The sequence below is a fragment of the Gekko japonicus genome, unplaced genomic scaffold, assembly GCF_001447785.1.
Source record: "Gekko japonicus isolate JY-2015 unplaced genomic scaffold, Gekko_japonicus_V1.1 scaffold290, whole genome shotgun sequence".
NCBI lineage: Eukaryota > Metazoa > Chordata > Lepidosauria > Squamata > Gekkonidae > Gekko > Gekko japonicus.
Window position 1 is genome coordinate 1,032,875 of NW_015163613.1, and position 17,515 is coordinate 1,050,389.

A 17,515-nucleotide genomic window follows, 5' to 3' on the forward strand; every position below is an offset into this window, starting at 1 on the left:
GGGGTGATTTAGTTTTTTCCTTAAAGTCTGTAATAATCACTGTCAGATCACCCACTGTAACTTCCAAATGCTGGGCACTACTTCGATCCACATTTTTCAACCTGGGCCTAAAATAATAATAATCAAATTATTAAAAAATATTTCAGAAGACCTCCCAATCTCACATTTTAAAGTTTTCTTTGAACCCACATGTACATAAGAACTTGCTGTTTTCTAAGTCAGATTTATCAGTCCATCTAGTACAGTGTTATTTAGTGTGACTGGCAGCAGCTTTTCAAGTTATCACACAGAAACTTCAGCTTCTATTTAAGACCTTGGAATTGAAAATGCCAAGGAATAAACCTGAGATTTTATAAATGCAAAGTATGTTTCTGCCACTACGTTTTTGCCCACCAAGTCAGCTGAAATACTGTGGACAATATTGTGAATATAAGAATACAGCACAGATAATACTGCAGATAGCATTCAAATGTTTAATATAAAGTCATTCAAAATTTATTTTGTATCACTGTTCATACCCACAGAAACACAAAAATCATAGCTAAGGAGAAGACTGAGATAAACAGAGTAGATGGGGATGGCAGCAGGGATAAATATCAGGGGAGAGCTTGAAGGAAGAGAATCATCAAGTGAGAGAGCACAGGAAAATTACTTAATGCATTTTTTATTTAACCTTTTCAAAAACTGTCAAAATGACTGCTCCATAAGTGATAGTAGCCACATATCATTTTCACAGGGGAAGTCTCCATTCAGCTGCCATACATCAAAGCGTAGCCACACAGATCAGCCCTAATGATACAGAACATCTTCACACTAGCAGTTGCTCCACCACTGCTGTGGAGATGCTTCATGTGATGGCTGTGACCTAAGTTGCTGTTTATATATGGAATGGCAATCACATAGTCTTCTTCCCATGGAAATCATTTGCAGAGGTACCCATGCCATTGTCACTTACAAAACTGACCTTACAGAGGGTCAGATGATGGATCAAATATGATTTCCTGTAGGAGTCTATCTCTGCAATTGTTTTTGTAGCAGAAACACTGCAAAATTAAGAACTTATTGTCCCGACACATAGCCTATCAATGAAAGCTGTCTAGGGATAGCAGAAAACACATTTACATTATTCTTGTAAAAATAGTTAAATTAAAAACTGAAAAATTAATATAGAAAATCCCTGCATTTATTATTTATTTATTCTGTGATTTATATACTTTCTAGACAAAGCTCTAGAAACAATTCACATGTAAAGTCCATATGATATAATATAATCAGATAAAAATTAAACACAAATTAATTTAAATTAGAACAATAACCTACTGCCATTTGCAGTAAGATAAATGGTGCACAATACTCTAAGAGGCCCATCAACATTCTGAAAAATGCTTTTAAAAGATTGCTAATCGACAAAGGGGAATTCACTATGAAGATAATTTCAAAGACAGTTCATAACATGTCCTGGATTCAGACATCCATAAATGGGAAAAACAATAAGGTCTCCCTGCTACACCTCTAAAATATTGTATGTGAGGAGATTGTCCTTAAACATTCTGGCTTCACATCATTTGGGACTTTAAAGGTTGTACCAGCATTGTGAACTGAACCCCAAAAGAAAACAGCAATTCAAGTACTTCCTTAAGAATAAGTGCTATATGGTAATTTTGGCTAGTCCAGAGAAAAGTCTAGCTACCACATTCTGTATCAGCAGGAGTTTCTGAACACCTTTCAAAGTTTGCCCAAACAGAGAGCAAAGTAGAAGTTACGACAGCATGAATCACAGTAGCAAAGTCCTTGTTTCCTAGGAAAGGTCACAGCTGGTGCATCAGGTGTAGCTGGGGAAAAAATGCTGCTCCCCACTGATACAATCTGCAAATCAAGTTGTAGTAGTGGATCAAGGCTCACTGCTAAGCTGTAAACCTAGTCCTTGTCTCTGACTCTGTCCAGAACAGCTGTGCACCTATTCCCAGATTCCTGTCCAGAACTGTGTTGTTCACTATCAATATCTGTATTTTATCTGGATTATCAGTTTAATGGTCTTTATCTAGCTCCAGACCAAGGATTCCACTGTCTTATTAATATCTGAAGGATGCAAAAGATATAATTGGGTGTCATCAGCATTCTAATGATGTTTTCCACCAAATTTCTATACGACCTCTTCTGCTGGTTTTGTGTGGATGTCAAACAGCATGGGGCGTAAAATGGAGCTTTGTAGTATCCCATAAAATAACATTTTGCCACCCTCTCCCCCACTCCGGCCAGGCAATCTTCCCAATTCCCAGTATTAACAGGTGGAATAGAAGAATGTGATATACAATGGTATTGAAGACACTTCAGAGGCCCAAGGAAATAAACCTCTCTTTCCATCAATAAGACCAACACAATTTCTGTTTCCAAACCAGATCTGAAATTGGAATGTTAGGATCCAGCTAACTAATTTCGTCCAAAATAATCTGTAGCTCAAAAATCACCAATTTCTCTATGCATCGAGCCTGTCCTATAATTTCAAAGCTCCATTAGCTCTAGAGAGGGCTCACTAACAAGTTGGGATGGGCACAAACTGGCTCACAACCAATGTTCCCTCTAAGCTGTGGAGTCTTGTGAGCAAAAATTCTACTTTGTGAGCTACTGGCATTAAAGTTGTGAGCGAGCGATTTGGCTGCTGCATAAATCAGTTTGCTTTGGAGCCATCCTTCCTGAGCTAAGACAAAAATGTGTGAGCCAGAGGCTAAAAATCTGTGAGCTGGCTCACACTAACTCAGCTTAGAGGGAACTATGCTCACAACCCAAAATCCGGCACAAACTTGGGCTGGTTCAGGGCTTTTCTCAATGTTTACCGGACTTTTGTTCAGTTCAGTTTGGCTGTTCAGGGCCATTTCAACCTAACAGCTGGGGGAAGCAAAACAGATCGATGAAATGGCTGCCAGCCACTTCAACCTAACAGCCGATGGGCGCACCTGCCCTGCTGTTAGGTTGAAATAGCTGCGAACCATTTCACTGGTCAGTTTTGCTTCCTCCTGCTTTGAAGAAAAACCAACCAGTAAAATGGCTGCTAGCCATTTAGACCTAACAACTGATGGGCTTGATTACTGCAATACTACACAGGCTTACCCCTGAGGCTGATCCAGAAATTACAGCTGGTACAAAATGCTGCAGTGTGCCTGCTGACATTGATGCCTGTGTGGGCTCACGTTCGACATGTGCTTTGCCAGCTGCACTGGTTACCAGTTGAGTACCGGATCCGCTTCAAGGGGTTGATAATAACCTTCAAAGCCTTATACAGGCTGCGACCAACATACCTAAGGGACCACCTCTCCCTGTATACGCCTCGAAGAGCTTTACGCTCTAATAATCAACATCTCCTAGTGATCCCTGGCCTAAAGGACGTCTGTCTAGCCTTGACTAGGGCTAGGGCCTTCTCTGCCCTGGCCCACACCTGGTGGAACATGCTCCCCATCGAGATCAGGGCCTTGCAAGATCTTATTCTGTTCCACAGAGCCTACAAGATGGAGCTGTTCTGCTAGGCTTTTGGTTGAGGCAGCGGGCATCCACATATGGCCTCCCTGAGGTTGCTGTCTCCCACCTGCCGACCATCTATCCATCGGCAACTGGCCATATCCATCTGTATTAATGGGTCGGAACTTTCACCAGTAGCTATAAAACAGCTGACAGGGGCCATTATAGTCAATGGCAAATCTCCTAGGGTATATTCAGTGGGTTGGGTGGAGGGAGACGGGGTTTGAGGTAGAGGCACCACATTTGCAGTGTAGCTGATAGAGCCTGTCCCCAAAAGAACCCCCAAGTTTCAAATAGACTGGACCAGATGTCCAATTCCATGGGCACCCAAAGAGGATCCTCCCATCCTCCATTGTTTCCAATGGGAAAAAAGCAAGGCCAAGAATACAAGCCCAGCAGATTCTCCCAGAGAGTCTCTGCGGTAGAAAGTGAGATGTGGGGAGGGGGCATCATTGCAAGGCCAGCAGCAGAACCAGATATTACCATAAATTTCACTTTCCCTATGAACAATTCAAGAACATGAACTGCAAATACCATAACCTAAGATCTTGTTCTATCTGTAGCTTAGCTTCAAAAATCCTTTTAGAAATCGGGGAATATTACGTGAGGTGCGAGTACTGATTTTCAGTTTTTCATAAGTTGCCTCCATCAATGAGGGACTGAAAAAGGCCCATATACATATGGACAAATTCACTGTGTACCCAGGGATTTTTGAGCACATGCACTTTAGATCCTCACATGTATTGGGGGAGGCTCCACACATTGTGAGATCTCATGCTGCCAGTAACTGTGAAAGCACGGGGTTGATTTTCTCTCATCAAATTCATTGCTCCCTAATCCCACACGACAGCTGAAAAATCTATCCTATTTCATACCCACATTTGAATTCTGAGTCAAATTGGTCTCCATGTTCTGATAATCTTCACCATCATAAAATAACTTTGTTAACTATGTTGTCGAAGGCTTTCACGGCTGTTAACTTTGTTAACTGTTTTGAAAATGTACAGAAGGATAAAGATACCAACATTTTAATACCGTTTTCAAATAACACAAAACTTTTCAGAAGTTTACCTGGTTTTCTTATGACTGTTCTTTTTGCTAGCAGTTTCCTTTTCACTTTTTTCCTTTTCTACTTTATCTTTTTTCTCTTTCTTTGATTGCGTGGGGGGCACAAACTGCTGGGTCACCTGTTGAGCAACCAGCTGAGAGACAGGTCGAGGTTTCCTGTGTGTATGAACGTAAGAGAGTTTAAGCTTGTTAGAATCAGTAAAATTTCTGTATGAGAACTGATCAGTTAGTACCATACCCACTAAACTTCTGACCCTAATTGTGTCTACATACATATCCACCTCATTCTTTACAGGAACCTAAAGTGTATAGCTTTGAAATAGTGCTCTACATTATTCAACTTAAAGTAAATATAATTGCAGAAGTTCCCAGAAAAAGCCTAAAAAGAAAATATTATCTTAGCACTGACCTGAGATTTATGATAGTCCAAAAGTTGAATTAACTCTATAAAAGGAACCATTATATGGCAAACCAATGGAAGTTTTGTTGATTAAATCTCTCTAATAACACGAGAACACATTAGCAATAAGAGGTCTTGGAAACATAAGCTACTTATGGAAATATTTGTTAAATTAGAGCAATTATTAGGGGAAGAAATCACAGCTGTCAAAATATAGAAATAAGCCCATCTATTCCTGCAAATTGTGTTACATACTTGGTTGCATAAATCAAAGCAGGTAAGATATTCTGATGTGCAGGTTTACATTATTTGGCCTGCAATTTGATGGTTATTCATACAAGCGGTCCTCAAGGCAGTTGTGAAGAATAGCCCAATTCCTAAATATGTGCACTGGCACCATTGCTTGGAACACCAGCGTAACAAACATTGTTGCATCCCCAGCATAATGCTACTTGTCTCAGTAAAACACTGGTGTAAAATGTAGGTACATCCTATCTAACATTCAGCAAGTTAAGGAGTTAAGCTAAAAAGCTTTCCTATATATACATGGTAAAAGACAAGAATATTTTCAGGCAATGTAAATGGTTTCAAAGTATACTCATATGTCAAATTATGTACATGTATAAGTGTCGTCAAGCTGCAACTGACATATGGTGACTCCTTCAAGAGGCTTTAAAGGTAAGTGAGAAGCAGAGGTGGTTTGTCATTGCATTACTCTCTAGTCTTCCCTGGTGGTCTCCCAACCAAGTACTGACACTGCTTAGCTTCCACAATCTGTACCATGCTGCCTTCCCTTCCATATGATAAATTACAAGTGGTACAATATACAATTTAACAATGTAACAAAGAAATACTCCTTTTTAAAATACAATATATATTCTAAATAGGAACATTAAAATATTACGATTACATTTTTTAAAAAAAATCTAAAAAGGTAACTGCATTAACCACTGTAGTGAAACAGTGTAATTTAGTTTGTCCACAATTAATCTAATATATATAAAAGCCTAATATATTGGTACATTCCAGCTCTACCACTGGCTGTGCTGTGCACTCCATTAGCCATTGGCCCATCCATTGCCACTCAGGAGTACTTGCATGCCACCGGCTGGGTGCTGGGTCCACTCCTCTCACCTGCCCACTGCCAGCCTGGCCACTATTCCCTGACAGAATAAACTGCCAAAACGCCTGTCTCTCCTGACAAAGACGCTTCACCTCCTCCTCCTGCTAGGCTCACTTTCGCTTCAGTGGCTATTGCTAAGCAACCAAGCTCGGTTCTGTCAGTAAAAGGTGGTGGGGGGAGGCCCCTTCCAGGCCTATTTTGACCTTTGAGAGAAAATTCACTGGGGCCTGTCCTGACTAGGGTTTCCAGCTCCAGGTTGAGAAATTCCTGGAGAGTTTGTGGTGAACTCTACAGAAGGCAGGGTTTGGGGAGGGGAGAGGCCTCAGCTGAACAGAATGCCACAGAATCCACCCTTCAAAGCAGTTATTTTATCCAGGGGGAGAGAGATCTGTTGTCTGGAGTTCAGTTGTGATAGCAGGCAAATTTCAGGCTCCACCTGGAGGTTGGCTACCCAAAGCCTGGCAATGTCCTCTGGGTGACTTAATGATACCTGACTGGCATGACAACTAGGCCTGGCTGCTTGCTCCTGTTCACCTCCCCTTTATTTTCTTTTTAATATTTAAATATTTAGAAGAGGAAGAAGAGGAGGAGGAGGAGGAGGAGATTGGATTTATACCCTGCCCTTCACTACCCAAAAGAGTCTCAGAGCAGTTTACAATCCCTTCCCCTCCCCACAACGGACACCCTGTGAGGTAGGTGGGGCTGAGAGCTTTCTTCAGAACTACCCTTGAGAGATCAACTCTGAAAGAATTTATGACTTACCCAAGGTTACACCAGCAACTGCATGTGGGGGAGTGGAGGATCAAACCCACTTATCCCAGATTAGAGTCCACGCTCTTAACCACTACTCCAAACTGGCTCTCAACTAGGACAGCCAGTGTGACATAGCAGTTAGCACTTTAGTACAGGGTCTGTCAGACCTAGGTTCTTGCTGTAGAAGCTGAGTGGGTGATTTCAGACCAGTCACAGACTTTCAGCCTAACCTACCTCACAGGGTTGTTGTGCAGATTGAAAGGGGAAGAGGAGAATGATGTGAGCTGCTTTGGTCCCCAGTGCAAAGAAAGACTGTTCTTTTCCTAGGTAGAGGCTACAGGGAGGGGGGAGGAGAGGGAAAGCTGAAGTCAGAGGGGCAGATAAAAGTAGGCTGATGGTTGGCTGGGAAGGAGATAGGGTTGCCAACTCCAAGTTGGGAAATTCCTGGAAATTAGTGGGGTGAAGCCTGGAGAGAGTGGGGGTTGAGGAGGGGTGGGACCTCAGAAACGTACAATGCCATAGACTTCACCCTCCAAACCTGTCATTTCCTCCTGGGGAACCAATGTTGCCAATCTCCAGGTGAGGGCTGGAGATCACTCAGAATTACAACTGCTCTTCAGATGGCAGTTCCCTTGGAGAAAACGGTGGACTCTGTGTCATTATACCCTGCTGAGGTGACCACAGCAAATTGACACTGAGTGCCCAAGGTGGGGCACCCACTCAGAGCCTCTATCTAGAGCTTGTTGTATTTATTTCCACAACAGGACTCATTCCCACTATAATTAGACTATTAAAAAGTTCAATGTTTCCAGCAGGCTGGGCTGGGCAGCGAGGGTGACTGCTCTCTCCCTCCCTGCAAACCGATGGGGCGCCCAGGATGCCCCGTTGATTTTTAAGGGGGAGGGGTGATTTTAATCCCAAATGTTCAGCTCCCCCCCCACACACACACACACATGCAGACACCTAACCAACCACGGCTGCTTGAAACTGGATTCCGGAGGTGAAAGAGGCGGCCATAGAAAAAAAAACCTTTCAGGAGTTGTCCGGAGTCTCTCTCTCTCACACACACACCATTTATGCCTAAAAACCCCAGGCAAACTTGGAAGGGGGTGGGGATTCCCTGGAAGGAGACCCTATGCCCCCCAACCCCACCAAGAGGCAGGCACTGGGCCCCGGGAGGGGGACCCGAGGTCCGCCCCGATTAGTTTTTTACTGCTTCCTCCCTTGCTCACTGTCACTGGGCTGGGGATTGGGAGACAGCTCGTTTTTGGGGGGAAGGGGGACTGGATGAGTGCAGGAAAGATGGGGGGGCAGGAGGAGGAGAGGAAGAGAGAGGGAGGCAGAAGAGTTCCTTGAGGAGGTCTTTGGTTTCTTCCCCCCCCCCCGCCGAGACCTCCTTCCCACAGTCTGGGAGTGAAGAGTGAGAGGAAGCCGAGAGGAGGGAGACCCTTTCCCATCTCGCAAGCTCTGGGGAGAGATTGCCTGGGCTTATGAGCACATCTGAGTTCTCTTCTGGCGGGCGGGCCCAGCTGCACTCTCGCGAGCCGGGGGAGCCAGGAAGTGAAGCACCTGGTGGGGCAGGACATCGTGCGGCACAGTCAACGAGAGCAGGGCTTTTGGTGTGTGTGTATTTAAACACCGGCCCCTCTCCCCCCCACCAGTCCTTTGGTGACAAATGGTGCATGGAGTTGGCGATGGGCAGGCGCAGCACTGGTGTGGGGCAGCAAGGGCGCTGTGCGGCGCAACGAGAGCAGGACTTTTGGCGGGGATGGGGGGGGAACAGGCGGCAGGGCAGTTCGGCGCCCTCCTCCAGGGACCCACCCTAGATGAAAGTCTAGTTTGCCTAGCAGGTGAGCCAGCCCTGCTGGGGAAGCCAACCAAATCCTGCTGTGCACCTTGGCCCAGCCCCTCCTTTGCTGGCACAGGGTGTTGGGCCCTCAAGTGAAGCTTGAATAATCATTTCAGTTTGTTTGTTTTTTACTTTAATTGCACTTCTGCAATGCAGCTGCTAGAGTTACAGGGAAGTCATAGCAGTTCACACAAACTGACATTATTCTTAGCTGGTACTGTTTGCTACCCCTTTTTAGCAGCAGTTTTTAAAGAAAGCTCTCGACTTCAAACTTCTTTAACCAGGAGGCTAAGAAGAATATTGTCCTATCATGAATTGTTCCTAAGCTCATCAACCAACCTCTTTCTCCCCCACCATCTAATTCTGTGTGCCCCCACTTTGTAGCACTGGAAGCTGTAGCTTATTATTGGCAGTCCCACAGTGGGTACACCTTTATCAGCCCTGCTAGTTAGTCTGAGGCAAATGCAAAGACCACTATGCGGCGATGCCTGGGCAAGGGATTCCGGTGCTCATGGGGAGGGGAAAGTATAGCAGTGGGACCAGGCAAGAAACTAAGGGAAGGGAGTGGAGAAATAGAACCACTTGGCACCCTTCCAGCCTGTGTACCATCCAGAAGGTAGTTGGCAGAGGGGCTAGGATGAACACCCCCTCTCTGGCATTGACGCTGTGCAACGCCAGGTCTATAAATAATAAGACCATAGTCTTCCAGGACTTTCTGCTGGAGCAAAATGTAGACCTGGCGTGTGTGACTGAAACTTGGGTGCAGGACCGGGAGATGGTAGCTCTGTCCCATCTAGCCCTTCCTGGGTTCTCGGTCCTTCACCCATCGCGGACTAAGGGGTGGGGGTGGGGAGTGGCTCTATTCATTTGGGAGGTTTACTCCTTCAGGATGCTCCTGCCACCAAAGATCACAAGCATTGAGTGTGTTGGCCTACTGTGGGAGGTTGGAGAGAGTTTGGCGATTTGGCTGGTGTACCGACCGCCCAACGGACTGGCCAATAGCCTGCCATCCCTGATGGAGAACATATAAGACTGGGCACTGGAACACCCTAGGCTATTAGTCTTGGGTGATTTCAATGTCCATGCCGATGACGCAACCTCCACTCAGGCAATGGACCTAGTGTCATCCATGGCAGCACTGGGACTTTCACAACTTGTAACGACCCCCATTCACCAGGCTGGACACATGCTTGATTTGATCTTCATGGCTGGGGTAACAGTGGACTGGATTACTGCCTTGGCAGTACCATGGTTGGACCACCATGCTCCGAGGGCCTGCCTGAATGTTCCACTCTGACCCTGTTTGGGCAGCGAGTGTATTTCCTGGCGCCCTCTGAGCCTCCATTCTAAGCTTGTTCTCTGGTTTACCCAGGAGTTGCGGCTTATGAAATGAGGGCTGAGACGGCTAGAGAGATGGTACCGGCGTGCCCGCAACGAAGCTACAGGAGCATCTTACAGGTGGGACGTTTATGAGATTCTATTAGAGGACGGTCAAAGCCGCAAAGGGAGAGTTTTATGCGGCCACGATCGTGTCTCTGAGCACATGTCCAGCCCAACTATTTAGAACAATTCACAGGGCAGACCAAATTCTAGAGAATTGGATATTGGCTGTGAGGCTTTTGCAAACTATTTCGCAGAAAAAGTCTTGTTGCTATCTTGTTGCTCCACTGCAGTTATTTATGGATTATAGATTATTTCAGTCCGCTCAGCCTGGGGGAAGTTGACAAATTGCCCTACCACATGCTTCCTTGATCCATGCCCATCGTGGCTAATCAAAGCTGGCCGTAATGGGTTACGTGATGCCCTAAGGGAAATTATCAAGGAAGCTCAAGGAAGTGGTGGTGCATCCTCTCTTGAAGAAGCCATCTCTGGATCCGGCTGTATTAGCTAACTATCGGCCAGTTTCCAATTTGCCCTATTTGGGCAAAATAATAGAGAGGGCCATGGCACTCCACCTACAGAGCTTTTCGGATTACGCTTCCATTTTAGATCCCACCCAGTCTGGTTTTCGCCTGGGCCATGGGACAGAGACAGCACTGGTCGCCCTCATGGACGATTTCCAGAGGCATCTGAATTGGGGCGGTTCGGCAGTGCTGTTGTTGTTGGACCTGTCGGCTGTGTTCGACACGGTCGACCATCAGTTACTGATCCACCGCTTCACTGACACAGGAGTTCAGGGGCTTGCCTTGTAACGGCTTCCTTCCTTCCTCCATGGTCGGGAATAAAGGGTGGTATTAGGGGAACAGCTCTCCCAGAGGTACTCACTAGAATGTGGAGTGCCTCAAGGGGCGGTGCTTTCCCCAATGCTATTCAACATCTACATGCACCCCCTTGCCCAGATTGCCCGGCGCTATGGGCCGGGATGTCACCAGTATGCGGATGACTCCCAGCTCTATCTGATGTTGGGGGGCCAGTCTGGCTCCAGACCAGAAGATCTGGACTGGGCGTTACAAGCCGTGGCTGGTTGGCTCAGACTGAGCCGACTGAAGTTGAATCCAAAGAAGACGGAGGTCCTGTGCCTGAGTCAGGGCGGTCCGGGGGTAGGGATCCCACTACCGACCTTCAATGGGGCACCATTGGTGCCAGTGCCAGAGGTTAGTAGTTTGGGAGTGCTCCTGGATGCCTCCTTAACAATGGAGGCCCAGGTAGGAGCCACTGCCAAGTCAGCCTTTTACCATCTTCAGCTGATTAGGCAGTTGGTTCCCTTCCTCCAACGGAACAATTTAGCAACAGTGATCCATGCAATGGTCACCTCAAGATTAGACTACTTTAATACTCTCTACATGGGGCTGCCCTTGTCACAGATCCTGAAGCTGCAGCTAGTGCAAAATGCAGCGGCTAGGCTCTTGATGGGTCTCCCCGCAAGGGAGCACATCCAGCCTGCCCTAAAGGCATTGCACTGGCTGCTGACAGCATACCGGATTCGCTTCAAGGTGCTGGTTCTTACCTTTAAAGCCCTTTATGGCCAGGGTCTGACTTACCTGAGGGTATTCCCATGTATACCCCAGAGACCACTACGGTCAGGGTCACAAAATCGATTGGCCCTCCCAGGTCCCAAGGACACCAGGCTAGTTGTAACCAAGGCCAGGGCTTTCTCGGTGGCGGCTCCATACTGGTGGAATGAGCTCCTGGAAGAGATCAGGGCCCTGCAGGACCTTACGCAGTTCCACAGGGCCTGCAAGACGGAGCTCTTCCAACAGGCTTTCAACTAGGAGCCACCACCACTCTTAACAACTGCAACAGCCTGTAGAGTCTCGTCTCCGGTTGGTTACTGACAGCCTAGGCGTGCCGACTATATCTGAGGAAGATCAGCGAGCTGGAACTTAAACAACTATGGAATGCGCTCACGTGGTAACACCATCATTAAGACATCAAACAACAGAGCTAGCACTTTAACATTGTATTGTTTTAATGAATTGTTTTAAAATGTTTTATGAACCTTTGATTGTTACTGTGAATTTTATCCCGTGTAAGCCTCCCTGAGCCTGTTCCAGCGGGGTAGGGCGGGGTATAAATCGCAAAATAAATAAATAAAATAAATAAAATCTCTACCCTGGCTGGGCAGTTGAAACATACTTAAAAGTAGAACAAAAAACCTTTGTGTCAAGTTACTATTTCCCAAGTATCTATCATAGTGAAAGGGTGATCTTTACATTGAGAGAAACTGATGTCTCAGTTCTATGGATCTTATTTGCAGTTAACAATTATTATTCTATTCACAGTAACAAAAACACAAGTGATTTATTTTGTTATTTATTTATTTTATTTATAATTTCAATTTATGAATTGCTCTATCCCTGAGTACTCAGGGATCTGAACGATGAACAATAGTGATAAAATATAGTGAAATAAAAACAGTTCCCACAATTAAATAGTTTAAATAAAAACAATTCATAGATGGCATTATCGGATTCTAGACTGTGGTGCCGCTTTCTAAATGAGGTAGGGGAAAAATAGCTGGAAAAGGGGAGGAAAGGGAGATGAAGAGGGAGTGCCAGCCAAGATGGTACCCATCACTATCCTCAACCAAAGGCTTGGCAGAACATCTCTGCCTTACAAGCCCTGCAGAATTGCATCAAGTCCTGCAGGACACAAATGTTATTTGGCAGAGAGTTCCACCAGGCAGGGGCCAGGGCTGAAAAGGCCTTGGCCCTGGTCGATGACAGCTGGATATATATTGGGCTGGGGATCACCAGTAAGTTGTTCTCGACGGAGCAGAATGCCATTTGCAAAACATACTGGAGGAGGCAGTCCTGGACATACATAGATCTCAGACCACTCAAGGCCTTGAAGGTCAGTACCAAAACCTTGAACCTAACCCGGTATTCCACTGGAAGCCAGTGCAGCTGACGCAGCACAGGACTTCCTGTCAGGATCATTTGAAGTTTCCAGATTAGTCTCAAGGACAGGCCAGTGTAGAGCGATTTGCAGGAATCCAACCTGGGGGTGAATGTTGTGTGGATTACTGTGGTCAGGTTGGGGCGAGACAGGAAGGAGGCCAGTTGCCATGTTTAGCGCAGATGAAAAAATGTCAGCCTGGCAACATTCATGATCTTGGCCTCCATTTATAAGGAGGTGTCCAAAACCACACCCAAACTCCTGACAATCTGCACTGGTGTTAGCAGCACACCATCAAATGTGGGAAGTTGGTGCCTCAACCCTGAATCCCGCCCTTCAGCCACAGAACCTCCAACTTGATTGGATTCTGTTTCAGTGGACTCTTCTTCAACTATCCCACCATGGCCACTAGACCCTCAGCCAGATTTTGCAGGGTGGTGTCTGGGCAGCTACCTATTAACAAATACAGCTGGGTGTCATTAGCATTCTGATGACAACCCAGCCTGAAACTCCGCACCAGCTGGGAGAGGTGCGCATATAGATGTTAAATACCATTGGGGAGAGAACTGCCCCCTGAGGGACCCCAACTACCCCCTGAGGGACACCCTCTCCCCAAGTGCCACCCTCTGTCCCTGACCCAGGAGAAATGAAGTAAGCCACTTCAAGGCTACCCCCACGAACTCCCGTGTCGGCGAGGTGGTGGGTCAGGTCAACAGGTCATGGTTGACAGTGTTGAACGCTGCTATGAGATCTAGTAACAACAGCAGCGCTGAGCCGCCTTGGTCCCTGCGGAGATTGTCCGTAAGGGCGACCAGCACTGTCTCCATCCTTTGGTTGGGGCAAAAACTGGACTGCAATGGGTCCAGTGCTGATGTGTCATCCAGGAAACCCTAGAGCTGCTCAGCTACTGCTCTCTCAACTACCTAACCCAGAAAATATAAATTCAAAACTGGGCAGTAATCGGAAGGCTCTATCCAATGATTTTTTTTCAAGAGCGACACCACCTCTGCCTCTTTCAACCCCGCTGGATAGACCCCTAACTCCAGGAACAGGATAATAATGTCCACCGGGGGGGGGGCTCTGTATTCTCTCACCATTGGCTTTCACCAGCCATGAGAGGCAGGGGTCCAAGAGGCATATGGTTGACCTGATAGCACGCAGAATTCTGTCTACTTCAGCCTGGGAGAGCTGGCTGAAGTTATCAAATACTGAAACCAAAGGCGGCCAAGGGGCCTCCAGTTCACATACTGTATCAACATTGGTGATTAGGTCAGGGTGGTGCGACAAGACTTTATCCGTGAAAAAGTCTGCAAATGCCTCACAGCTGATAAGTCGAATTACTAACAATTTGAGTTCTCTCAGTGAGAGACATTAAAGAGCTAATCACCCTAAACAACTGTGCTGGGCGAGAGCTAATAGATGCAATGGAAGCTGCATAAAATTGTTGTTTTGCAGCCTTCACCGCCACCTCATAGGTTTTCATAAGTGACCTATAAGATGATCTTGCAGCTTCATCATGAGCGCACTGCCAAACTTGCTCAAGTCATCTGAGTTCCCGTTTCATTCCCCTGAGTACCACAGTATACCAGAGGGATGACTTTGACTGCGGATGTTGTGGGGTGATTTCATTGATGACTTCAGAGAGGCAGGAATTTCAGTCCTCTATCAGCACATGCAGTGAGTCAACAGAGGGCATTGGATCCCGCAGAGCATTCTGGAACCCATTAAGTCTCCACAGGCAAGCATAAATCAGCTTGCCACCTAGATGGGGGGCCATAATACCCAATCGGGCCTTCAGGACCAAATTTTCTGACCATGGCACTTCTGTCCAATATCTGTTTTGGATCAAGATCAGGCGGGGCTGTTATGATCTGGGCTATGCCAGCACGGACTAGCCAGCCCAGGAAGCCTGTGTAGCAGTGGGAGGAGGCTAGGCCTACAAATCCCAGAAGGCCTTGGCGGGGGGGGGGAGCCAATCAGAGAGGGAGATTTGGAATGGGACTGTTAGATTCTGTGAGGAGACTGTGATACTCTGGTGAGAGAAGGAATCTGAGCTGTTTGCTGAGGGAAAAGGGTGTCTTTCGTCTCTCTCTGCGGCCTGATCTTAGTGAGAAGATAGGCTGGGCTGGGAAGAGGAAGATCCTTCCGTCCTTCGTCTCTCTGCGACCTGACCTCAGTGAGAAGACAGGCTGGTCTGGGAGGAAGTGGGCGTCAACATGGCAAAAGGGGTTCAATGTGGCCAAGTGCAAGGTGATGCACATTGGAGCCAAAAATCCTAACTATAAATACACGTTGATGGGGTCTGAACTGGCAGAGACTGATCAAGAGAGAGATCTTGGAGTTGTAGTAGATAACTCACTGAAAATGTCGAGACAGTGTGTGACTGCAATAAAGAAGGCCAATGCTATGCTGGGGATTATTAGGAAGGGTATTGTAAACAGATCAGCCAATATCATAATGCCGCTATATAAATCAATGGAGCGACCTCATCTGGAATACTGTGTGCAATTCTGGTCACCACACCTTAAAAAGGATATTATAGCTTTGGAAAAAGTGCAGAAAAGGGCAACTCGAATGATAAAAGGGTTGGAACACTTTCCCTATGAGGAAAGGTTAAGGCGCTTAGGGCTCTTTAGCTTGGAGAAACGACGACTGAGGGGTGACATGATTGAGGTTTATAAGATTATGCATGGGAAAGAGCAGGTAGAGAAAGAGGTACTTTTCTCCCTTTCTCACAATACAAGAACTCGTGGGCACTCCATGAAATTGCTAAGCGGTTGGGTTAGAACGGATAAAAGGAAGTACTTCTTCACCCAAAGAGTGATTAACACAAGGAATTCACTGCCACAGGAGATGGTGGCAGCTACAAGCATGGACAGCTTCAAGAGGGAATTAGATAAACATATGGAGAAGAGATCCATCAGTGGCTATTAGCCACAAGGTATAGATAGGGACTCTGGGGCAAGTGATGCTCTGTCATCTTGGTGCTTGGGGGGGTCAACAGTGGGAGGGCTTCTAATGTCCTGGCCCCACTGGTGGACCCCCTGATGGCAATGGTATTTCTGGCCACTGTGTGACACAGAGTGTTGGGCTGGATGGGCCTTTGGCCTGATCCAACATCGGCATCTCTTATGTTCTTATGAAAGGATCCCTCAGCGTGAGTGTTAGGCAGGCTGTGGGCCTGGAAGTAAAACAGTTAGGAGTAATAGACAGCTGCGTTAGGTTATGTTCATTTTGTCTTTTCCTCACTGTTACACCTTTTCCAAAGCACCTTTTCTTGTCTTGTTTCTCCCCTGCCCAGTTCTGTATTAATAAATGTTTTTTTGTGTGTTTCAGCCATTCTCTGCCTGGGTCAATCACACCTGTATTGCTCGGCTGTAAAAGGGGCTTTGGAAGGTACCCTGGGCCTCCCAAGGGACCTTAAGTCCAGGGTGGCGGCGGCGGAAGGTGGAGACCCCCTGCAGTCATGACAGGGGCCCAGATGGATTTTTTTCCCAGGGGCCCATCATGGTCCCAGCAGCCCTGCACCTTTGTATCACAGAAGGATCTTTAGGACAGCAAGGCAAGGCCACACAACAATGGAGATAATTCATTTGTAGTGCAGGTAAGGCCGTGGACACTGGCTCTTCCTCTTCCTGTCATATGACTCTGTTGTAATCACTTATGTTACCTGCTTGCTGCTTGGAGGTCCTTCTCATTTGCTGGGGGGTGAAAGATGAGTTCAGGGTCAAAAATTAAAGACTATAGATACTGGTTAATGGCACTGGCAAAACTTCTGGACCATACTCTTACACGTGCAACTTTTATTTTATTTACTTCATTCATACCCCACCCTTCTCCCAATGAGGACCTAAAGGTGGCTTACATAACTCTCCTCTTCTCGATGTTATCCTCCCAACAACCTGTGAGGTACATTAGGCTGAGAGTATGTAACTGGCCCAAGGTCACCCAGCAAGCTTCCATGGCAGAGTGGATATTCAAACCTGGTTCTCCCAGTTTCTAATACAACACTCTACCTTAGGGGTGTCAAATGTGTGGGCCGTGGGCTGGATCCGGCCTGCGCAGGGCTCAGAACCGCCCCCCCCCCAGCAACTTCCTTCTGCTTCCTTTCCAAGGCAGCTGCTGCAGCTGCACCCTAGCTTGCTTTTCCCCCAGCTCCCTCAGTGGCTCTTTACTTCCTGCCTCTTGCCTCCCTCCCCCCACTCTCTCTCACACACACAGCTAGAGAGAGCTTCATGGCTGCTTTGTGCGGGAGAGATCCAAAGACAAGCCCCCCCACTCACCCACCCAGCTTCTGTTTCCTTCTCTGGGGCTGAATCCCATGGCAGCTTTAAGACCAACAACGTTTTATTCCAGGTATAAGCTTCTAGGGAGGGAGGGAGGGAGGGAGGGAGGGAGGGAAGGAGGGAGGGAGGATTATTTTTTTTATATAAAGGTTTTTATTGACTCCCCTAAAAAGGGGAGGTATTTC

General features: G+C 46.7%; 1 protein-coding gene across 1 annotated transcript in view; it reads right to left on the reverse strand.

Annotated features, from left to right (window-relative positions):
- Positions 1 to 4: 4 nt before the first annotated feature.
- YAF2 (YY1 associated factor 2) overlaps positions 5 to 17,515 on the reverse strand; it is a gene marked incomplete at its 3' end in the record, with an annotated part of 77,906 nt that continues 60,395 nt past the window's right edge. Inside the window, exons 3-4 of the mRNA XM_015407354.1 lie at positions 4,585 to 4,737; positions 5 to 107 (exon numbers count right to left, since the gene is read on the reverse strand). Of these exons, the coding sequence (XP_015262840.1) occupies positions 5 to 107; positions 4,585 to 4,737 (256 nt within the window). The remainder of the gene's footprint in view (positions 108 to 4,584; positions 4,738 to 17,515) is intronic.